General features: G+C 41.1%; 1 protein-coding gene across 1 annotated transcript in view; it reads left to right on the forward strand.

Moving 5' to 3' along the window:
• The window catches only part of SP1 (Sp1 transcription factor), a 31528-nt gene extending 26489 nt beyond the window's left edge, over positions 1–5039 (forward strand). The window contains exon 6 of the mRNA XM_075851846.1: positions 294–5039. Coding sequence (XP_075707961.1) covers positions 294–604 — 311 coding nt within the window. The 3' untranslated portion in view covers positions 605–5039. The remainder of the gene's footprint in view (positions 1–293) is intronic.
• The last annotated feature ends 4008 nt before the right edge of the window (positions 5040–9047 follow it).

A 9047-nucleotide genomic window follows, 5' to 3' on the forward strand; every position in this document is an offset into this window, starting at 1 on the left:
CAAATTTGTTTCACGATCTAGTTATAATTAGTTAAAACGTTCTAACTAGATAGAGGTGGTGCATTCCCTGTAACACCGTCTTTGTGAAGAGAAGCAAGGGATTCGACGCTATAAAGATGTATTATGAAATAGCTCAAGATATTGGCCACATGAATAATAGTTGGAAATTCACTTTAATTAGATTAACCAACTTCTGTTTTATGCAAGTTGTAACTGAAGTTGATAAAGAACGTGTTTGTCTTTTTAATTGACCTTGCAGAATGTAATATAACATCCACCTCTATGCTCTCTAGGTGAGAAGAAATTTGTGTGTCCCGAGTGTCCGAAGCGCTTTATGAGAAGTGATCACTTGTCCAAGCACATAAAAACACATCAAAACAAGAAAGGGCAGGTCGGACCCATAGCCATGACAACAGTCACAATGGAAACGGGGACAGGCTCTGACGGAAGCGCAGCCTCAACTCCTACCCCTCAGGCCCTCATCACCACCAATATGGTAGCCATGGAAGCAATATCGCCTGATGGCATTGTCCGTCTGGCCAGCGGCGGCTTAATGCAAGTGGCGGACCTGCAGGCAATCAATATCAGTGGCAACGGCTTCTGAGGGGCTTTGTTCAGGCAGGACTGTAAATAATTGGGAAAATGTGTGTGGCTGTTGGAGTTTGGGCTATAAAAGAATGATGGGTCCAAAAGCATATACATGAAATGTGTCAAACATCTATTGTGACATGGAAGTTTGTGCCAGCTTATCCTCCCAGCCGTGATGTGGGGAGACTCGTGCTCTGTAGCAATCCTTTTTTTTTTTTTTTTTTTTTTTGTTCTCCATCCTCGTTGATTAACCGTATATTCTAGATATCTACAGGGCTTCCTGTATGGAAGGTAAACATGTATTTGTTCAAATGGAAAACCTCCAGTTATTAAACCTTGATCTGGTTGTGGCAGAATGGATTTTTAGCTTTACCCGCTTGATATAAAGGTTAATAATACCCACCAGCCTTCTGATTAACTGAAGGAGAGCCAGCAGCTAGCCACTGTAAAGCCCCTGACCCTATTAGGGTGAAGGTTGTAAAGATGTTTGCCAGGACTTATCTATTCTTCCTTTTTTATTATAAATATATATATAATAAATATTTCTATTTTCTTATATTTTCAAAAACAGAGGAAAACCTAAGGTACACCTGTAAACGTTGAACCTTTATAATTATTGTCAAAGCAATACATTTTTAACCACACATATATATCTATTAAAACATAAAATAAAAAAACATAAATGCCAAAAAATTTCATGTTATAACAAGTGCTTAGACCAAAATTGACTCTGGTCACTCTGCATAGCCTTATCTTGTTAGTACACTCTAATATTTTTATTTTATGTTTTTTTGGCTGATCTTTAATCTGAATAAATTGCGTTCTACATTGATCCTTTTTTTTTTTTTCTGGCATTTTGTAGGATTCTGTATACATTTTTTTCTTTCATAACCTTTTCTCCACAAAGTTTTTGACATTCCGGTTGAGCAGGAGAAACATTGATGGGTCATGGTGGTCACAAGCCGTTAATGCAATATTGTCTTTACCTGGCCTGCATCGATAATAATCCGTCTACTATATGTACAAGTTATTATTTGCTGTAGTGCGTTGGTCTTATTGCTTGTATGGACATTTGAAATACCGATCGGTGCAAGCAACAAGTCCGAACTGTTATGTACCAAATTATCCATTGTAGATGAGTGGGGTATCAAGAGTTTGGAGACTAAATACAAGATGGAGCTGCTAATTTGCAAATTCTGATTTGCTTATTTTCTATCCGGGCATTGGATTGTCCAGTCACAACTGAAGACATCCAATGGAGTGATAAAATCCCATAACCGTAATGCACCAGACTGGTAAACTCGTGTTGCCACATTCTCTAACTCGCTTGCTTTTTATAGATTGTGTGCTGTGCAGTATATACATGTGGGGTTTTATTTTCTTTCTTTTTGCCCCTTTTACTCTGTTACTGACTGGAGGATTAAGGAAGAGTCATCGCTGCTTTCGGTGTATTGGAAATGTGTTGTGGAATCTATGGTTCCGGGCATTGGATGTTTTAGAATGGTGCAATGAACGTAACTTGTAACCGTTATTCTTGGTATGTGTGTCTGTGTCCCCTTCGCTCGTGTTCTAACACCTTTGCAAATGTTAGTGGAGAGAGGTTTTTTGATTTTGTTTTGTTTTAGAAATCGTGTAAATATGCATAACTTTTTTTTTTTTTATATTATTTTGGAAATTGTATTTGGTGGGGGCTTCCACCTACATATTTTTATATAAATATATACACGCAGCCTACACATATGAGAATAAAATGTATTTTTATACAGTGGCTTTAACCCCCAGGGTATTTCTAGTCATCTTGTATCCTGCTTATATAAAATCTAGATAGAGGTTGACTGATCTCATAAGGCCGTGGTGTAAACCAGATTCTTGGCAGATATGAAATCAGTGCGTCGTCCTTTCACTGTAGAAGTGGAAGTCGTGTTTGATCCGAGGCTTGTTGAGGTTTCTGTTAGTTTTGAAGGCATCGGGAAAGCCATTTGCATTTGATGGAGATGTTGTGTGTGTTTTTTCTTTTCTCAATGACTGTGCCTTAATCTATCATCATGTGGCTAGACCCTTAATGATAACTTTATAAGGAAACAAGTTAAATTAGTTACAAGCTATGCATTATTGTCAGCTGTTGTCACTATATATCATACTCTATTATTTTATGAACTTCTTGAAAAGAATGACCGCCCCTCCCCCGTCGTCGTTTGTGTATTATGCATTGTACTTGATTTTGAGCATTGATACCTATGTAATTGCTAGTAGTTTTTATTTTTAAAACCTATAAAATATTCTGTGACCTCTCTATATATAACTGTTGTAAATAAACGACTGCTTTCTATTTCTGTCAAAAGAGGCTCCAAGTTTTGTTTCAATTTACTTTGCAGTTAGCTGAGAGATCAGAGGATGAACTTCTAGATCTTCAGTTTATGAACTTTCCTGTGCAGGCTTGTCTCTGGACTCCCCTTTCTTTTTGTTGTCTGACTTGGCTCATGTACATCAAACCATAAGTGTCCCAAAACAGCGCCACTACTGTTCTTTGGCTGTGTTTGGTATTGCATATTGGCTCTATTTGTTGAACGTTGCAGTACCAGACAACCCATGGACAAAAGTAGAGCGGTTTCTGGGGGAAGAAACCTTTTCTAATCCTGGACAACCCCTTTAAGAGGAGATATACCATGTTATATAACATTGAGCTAGTGAATAGATAAGCTGTATTGTCTTATAATAGACTAGCCCATATACAGACTGAAGTTGCCTCATGAGGGTATAGATGTATTGGGAAGCAACGTGTTCAATAAATGACATACTAATGAGTTTTAAGTAAGTTCTAGGTGGACTGTATAGCTTTTGTTTAACATGGTTATGATGCCACTTTGCAGCATGTTTTACATTGTTTGTAGACATTACTGGAAAGACTAAACGAAATATGCTTGCACGCTGGAAAAATAACTTTCGGGGAGCGACAATACAGTAATTGTAACCTGCAGTCCAGTATGTTGTCCGGAGACCTGAGAAACTGCCCAGAAGTCTATATTCTCTATAGGTCAAATGTTATTAGGGCATAATCCGTTTTCCAAATATTACCTGGTCATTGATGAAGATCAATGATTTGGCCCGCTTTGGCTTTCCGTTGCAATTATGTGCAGCCTTTCGCATCCTGAAATCAAATCAAAGATCTGACCCATTTTGAAACGGACAAGTGGCCATTGACTATGTTGACCCTCCCTTATAAGATCAGAATTGTGGGTTAAAGGGAACCTGTCACCAGCATTTCACCTATTAAACCAGTAATATCTGCTGGTAGTGGGTGAAAAATCATGTATATTAACTATAATCTTCTAAGATGGCTCTGTACCTTAAGTATTTAGTGTTCCAGCACTATGCTAATGAGCATAAGAGTCCCGTCTGCATTGGAAATGCTTGAGGCCTCCTTACTTTTGATTGGCAGCTTGCTTTTGATTGACAGCATTCACGATGGGCCAGTTTTCGTCAGTGGGCGGGCATATGAAGAGGAACGAATGAGACTGCCGGATTATTACCATAAAAGGCGCAAAATGTTTGGATACCGTTAGTTACAGTCGGAGGAGGAGTTTAGGAGAGGGGATAATGGCAATAAACTTTCTACAGCAGCGGCCAGTGAGGGGTGAGTAGAGTTCAATGGGTGAAATGCTGGTGACCGGTTCCCTTTAAGGCCATTTTACACCGGCCGGTGCAGCGAGCGCCGATCAACGAGACGTCGTTGATCTGCGCTCGTTTGCCCCTGTCACACGGAGCTATGGATGGGGACGAGAGGTTGTTACGCTGATCGCTCTTCCTCATCCATTATTATCATGTCGGCAGCGCATCTACCTGTTTACACAGGGAGATGTGCTGCCGACAGCGATAGTCTTTTACGTTTTTAAAACTATACGACCAGCAGATCAAGCATTTGCTCGTTCACCTGCTGATCGTTCCCCTGTTTACACAGGGCAATTATTGGCAATGAGCGTTATATGAACGCTCGTCTGCCTGATCGTCCTGTGTAAAACCCCCTTAAGATTAGTCTATATGTAGGGAATCTAGTGAGATGAGCTGATGACAAACTTTGTAGGTTGTAGATGGTGGTTATTTCCTAGTGATTTGTATTTTTCACGCTATCAATGTATTTTGTTTTTTGTACCTTGTTAAACCTGACCTCCAAGTATATTCCTGTACTTTTGGGCAGTATTCTTTAAGCCATTAACTTTTCTAAAACCTCTGGGAATGTATAAAACCGTGCCTAAAACTCTTACACTGGCAAGAACTAAAGGCTAGACTAGAATTAGAAACTTTTTGTAATTTTTTTTTTCATTTTGGTGTAATATGGGAAGCTTTTAAAACCATTCTTTTGTACAAAGGTGACAATTACTGTAGTTTATAACTCATTTGTAAACTTAATTACATTTGTGTTTTTAATAAAGTCTCTTAAGAGCTCTATCAGATCTGGAGGGTATTTTGTTTTTTATTACAGTAATCTTTAATCGCTCAAAAAGTAAATCTGTTTTCAGTAAAACACACAACCATGATTACTAGAAGTGCTATTAGAAGAACACTGTGTGCACATGACGTTTTTATCGCCAACATTCTGTCTGGATTCATTTCTAATTCTATAGTTATAGATGTCGGAGCTATCAAGTTTATTGATAAAACTTTTGTCTTCCTGTGGCAAAACCTAGACGGAGCTTACGGTGTACTGTTTTTTGTTTTTTTTTTGTGTTTTTTTTTAGTTGTGTATAAATTCTATGCAGTGAGCTCCACCCTTAGGTGGCGGCAGGCAGGCAGAATTTTTTTTTAAAACATTTTATCTGTGCAAATGATTTGAAGATTTGCATCAGGAAAATGAAGCGTTGGCTGCTATAAAGATATTTTAAAATCCGCACCGAATTTTGTACCTCTTCAGAATAAAAAAAGAAAATGGTGTTTTAAGGGTGAATGTGCACTTGCAGACTTAGGCCTCATTTACACGAGCGTGTGCGTTTTGCGCGCGCAAAAAACGCTGCGTTTTGCGCGCGCAAAAGGCACTTGGCAGCTCCGTGTGTCATCCGTGTATGATGCGCGGCTGCGTGATTTTCGCGCAGCCGCCATCATAGAGATGAGGCTAGTCGACGCCCGTCACTGTCCAAGGTGCTGAAAGAGCTAACTGATCGGCAGTAACTCTTTCAGCACCCTCGACAGTGAGTTCCGATCACAATATACACCAACCTGTGAATAAAAAAAGACTTTCATACTTACCAAGAACTTCCTGCTTCCCCCAGTCCGGGCTCCCGGCCGTTGCCTTGGTGACGCGTCCCACTCTTGTCATCCGGCCCCACCTCCCAGGATGACGCCGCAGTCCATGAGACCGCTGCAGCCTGTGATTGGCTGCAGCCTGTGCTTGGCCTGTGATTGGCTGCAGCTGTCACTTGGACTTAACTGTCATCCCGGGAGGTCGGACCGGAGTTATCGGTAAGTCAGAACTTTTTTTTTTTTTTACAGGTTCATGGATTTTCGGAGCGGAAGTCACTGTCCAGGGTGCTGAACCAGTTTAACGCTTTCAGCACCGTGGACAGTGACTGTCTCCTGACGTCGCGTACCCGAACGTTTTTTACCGGTTTCGGTCAAAACGAGTTTGGCCGAACCCGGTGAAGTTCGGTGCGCTCATCTCGTATTTGACACTCCGTTTGGATGTTTGTAACCAGAAAAGCACGTGGTGCTTTTCTGTTTACATTCAGGAGTTTGACAGCTCTTGCATGATTTTCGCGCATGCAACGCAGGACCGTCAGTGTGGCATGCGTTGTTTTCACGCACCCATTGAAGTCAATGGGTGCGTGTTGCGTGAAAAACGCAAGAATATAGAACATGTCGTGAGTTTTACGCAACGCACTCACGCAGCGCAAAAATCACGCATCGTCTAAACAGCCCCATAGACTATTATAGGTGCGTACGACACGTGTGAAAAGCACGCGCGTCGCACGCGCGTATAATACGCTCGTGTAAATGAGGCCTTAAGGCCTCATGCAGACCACCTTATTTTTCATCTGTAATTACAGACCCATTCATTTCTTTTGGCCACGGACACCTTTCCGTGTTTACAGATGGGTGTCCGTGCTGAAAAAAAATAATAGAACCTGTCCTATTCTTGTTCGTAATTACGGCACGGACTCTCCCATAGAAGCCTATGGGCGCTTCCATAAATACGGACAGCTGCGGATATGCATCCGTAAACAATCCGGATTTACGGAAGCGTTACTATGCAACATGGTTTTTTTTTACGGATCCGTATATACGGCTCAAATACTGATGCATTACAGACTATTTGCGGATATCGTTGCGTATGTGCGGATAAGTTACGGACAGATGAAAATACGGTCGTGTGCATGGGGCCTTGCACATAACAATTTTTCAAACCGCCATCAAACGATCAATGATTTGAAAAATTGTTGCCAGTATCTGATAGATATTTTGATCGGTGTAATAATTATACCAATGCTGCGATGATGGGTAAACTTTTTGCACATTAACCAGTTAGTGACCGCCCCATAGTGTTTTTATGGCGGGGCTTTATTCCGGTGCAATAGCCTTTTTACAGCGCTGCATCGGAATAAAGAAACAGAGCAGGGAGCCGATAAATCTCTCTGCTACCAGAGGTAGCTGTGGCCATCTCTGCTCTAACGAGTGAGTTCTATATCCGTATCGATCTCACCCGTTTAACCCCTCAGATGCAGTGCTCAATAGCGAGCGCCGCATCTGAGTGGTTGTGGAGAGAGGGAGGAAGAATAATTGTTACCATCGCACAAGTCAGAACAAATGTGTAGACGAACCTTCAGGAAAACGAAATACTTAAAGGCTCTGTCACCAGTTTATAACTGTCCTTTCTCCTACCTAATCTAATAGTTGCTTTGATGTAGATAAATATGGTTTTGTTTGTTTTGGCCAAGTTATGAACATTAAGATTTATGCAAATTTGTTCTTAATCCCCTACTTTGTGTTTTGTTTTTGTACTCTTGACCAAGTGGGCGTTGTAAAGAAAAGTGTATGACGCTGACCAATCAGCGTCATACACTCCTCTAAATTCCAGCCCAGCTTGATCCACAGCACAGCGTGATCTGAAGAGATCACACTGTGATGTCACTTCATCCTGCAAGTCCGGCCTCTGAGTGATGGAAGACTTAACAGACATAGCCTCCAGCCACTGCATGTTTGGATAAACGTCTTGGCACGGCTGAAGGCCATTTCTGTTCACTTCATCCCACGAGTCCTTTACCGGAGCGACGGAAGAGTGATGTCATAGCGTGATATCGCGAGATAGGCTGTGCTGTGGATGTAATGAAGAGCTGGGCTGGAATGAAGAGAAGTGTATGACGCTGATTGGTCAGCGTCATATAGACTTTTCTGTACAACGCCCACTTGGTCAACAGTAAGGAAACGTCCAGTTGGCCATTAAGAAAAATGTTCATAACTTGGTCAAAAATAAACGTTTAAAAAAAATAGTTATCTACATTAAACTGGTGACAGCCTCTTTATTCCTAAGCAGTTTTGAGGATTAAATGGGTTCTCCACTTTAGACAATCCCTACTTGCTGGAAGAGTCCCTTGACCATAAGCGGTTTGGTGGGGGTCCCGGCAACAGGGGCACTTTGTAATTTCTGGGGAAACCTGTCAGTAAGTGTTCTGTTTTTGCAGTGCCACTACAGAAGAAATTAAGGATTACATAGTGCCCATTCAAATGAATACAGGTCCACGCTTTTGTAACCACGTCCACACTGTCCTAGAGATAAGAATCTTAAACAGTGGATGCTTCTATTAAATCAGAATTCCCTAAAATGTCCATGGAACTGGGTTTTCGAAACACGACCAGTAATTTTAAGAAACAAAATAGATAATCCAACATGTTCCTCCTCTCAATAATGGCTCAAGGGACGTATAAAGTTAACACACTAGAAAATTCCTTTCTGGACTGTTTAAGAATTTGCTGTTCTTTTTCTAGCTGTTTTTATTTATTCTAGTATACAATGAATAGCCGTCAATAACCGCATATTCAAATGGGAAAAGGCTATGTTCACATCTGCGTTGGGAATTTTTTTGCGCTGATTCGGACACGGTTTCTATGTTAATAAACTGAGTGAACGGACAATAATACTTTAAAAAGCAGTAGTGACTTAGGCTTCATTCACATCTGCGTAAGGGCAACGGTCCGACGGAGCCTTGACTGACTCAAACTGAAACGATAGGTTTCCCTTTCCATCACCTCTTAATGGTGACTGATCCGGTGCCAATGGTTTTGGTTTGTCGCAGTTGTGCAAGGGTTCTGTCGTTTTGACGGGATGAATACCGTAGTAGACTACGCTATTGAATTTGTCAACACGATGGAACACTTGCACCGCTTGTTAGGAATTTTCAGGCAGATTTTGCTCTGCCTGCACACTGATTTTTGCAGCGTTTTTTTGCCCATGGCCACTGAGTATCGCGGAA

The sequence above is a fragment of the Rhinoderma darwinii genome, chromosome 2, assembly GCF_050947455.1.
Source record: "Rhinoderma darwinii isolate aRhiDar2 chromosome 2, aRhiDar2.hap1, whole genome shotgun sequence".
Taxonomy (NCBI): Eukaryota; Metazoa; Chordata; class Amphibia; order Anura; family Rhinodermatidae; genus Rhinoderma; species Rhinoderma darwinii.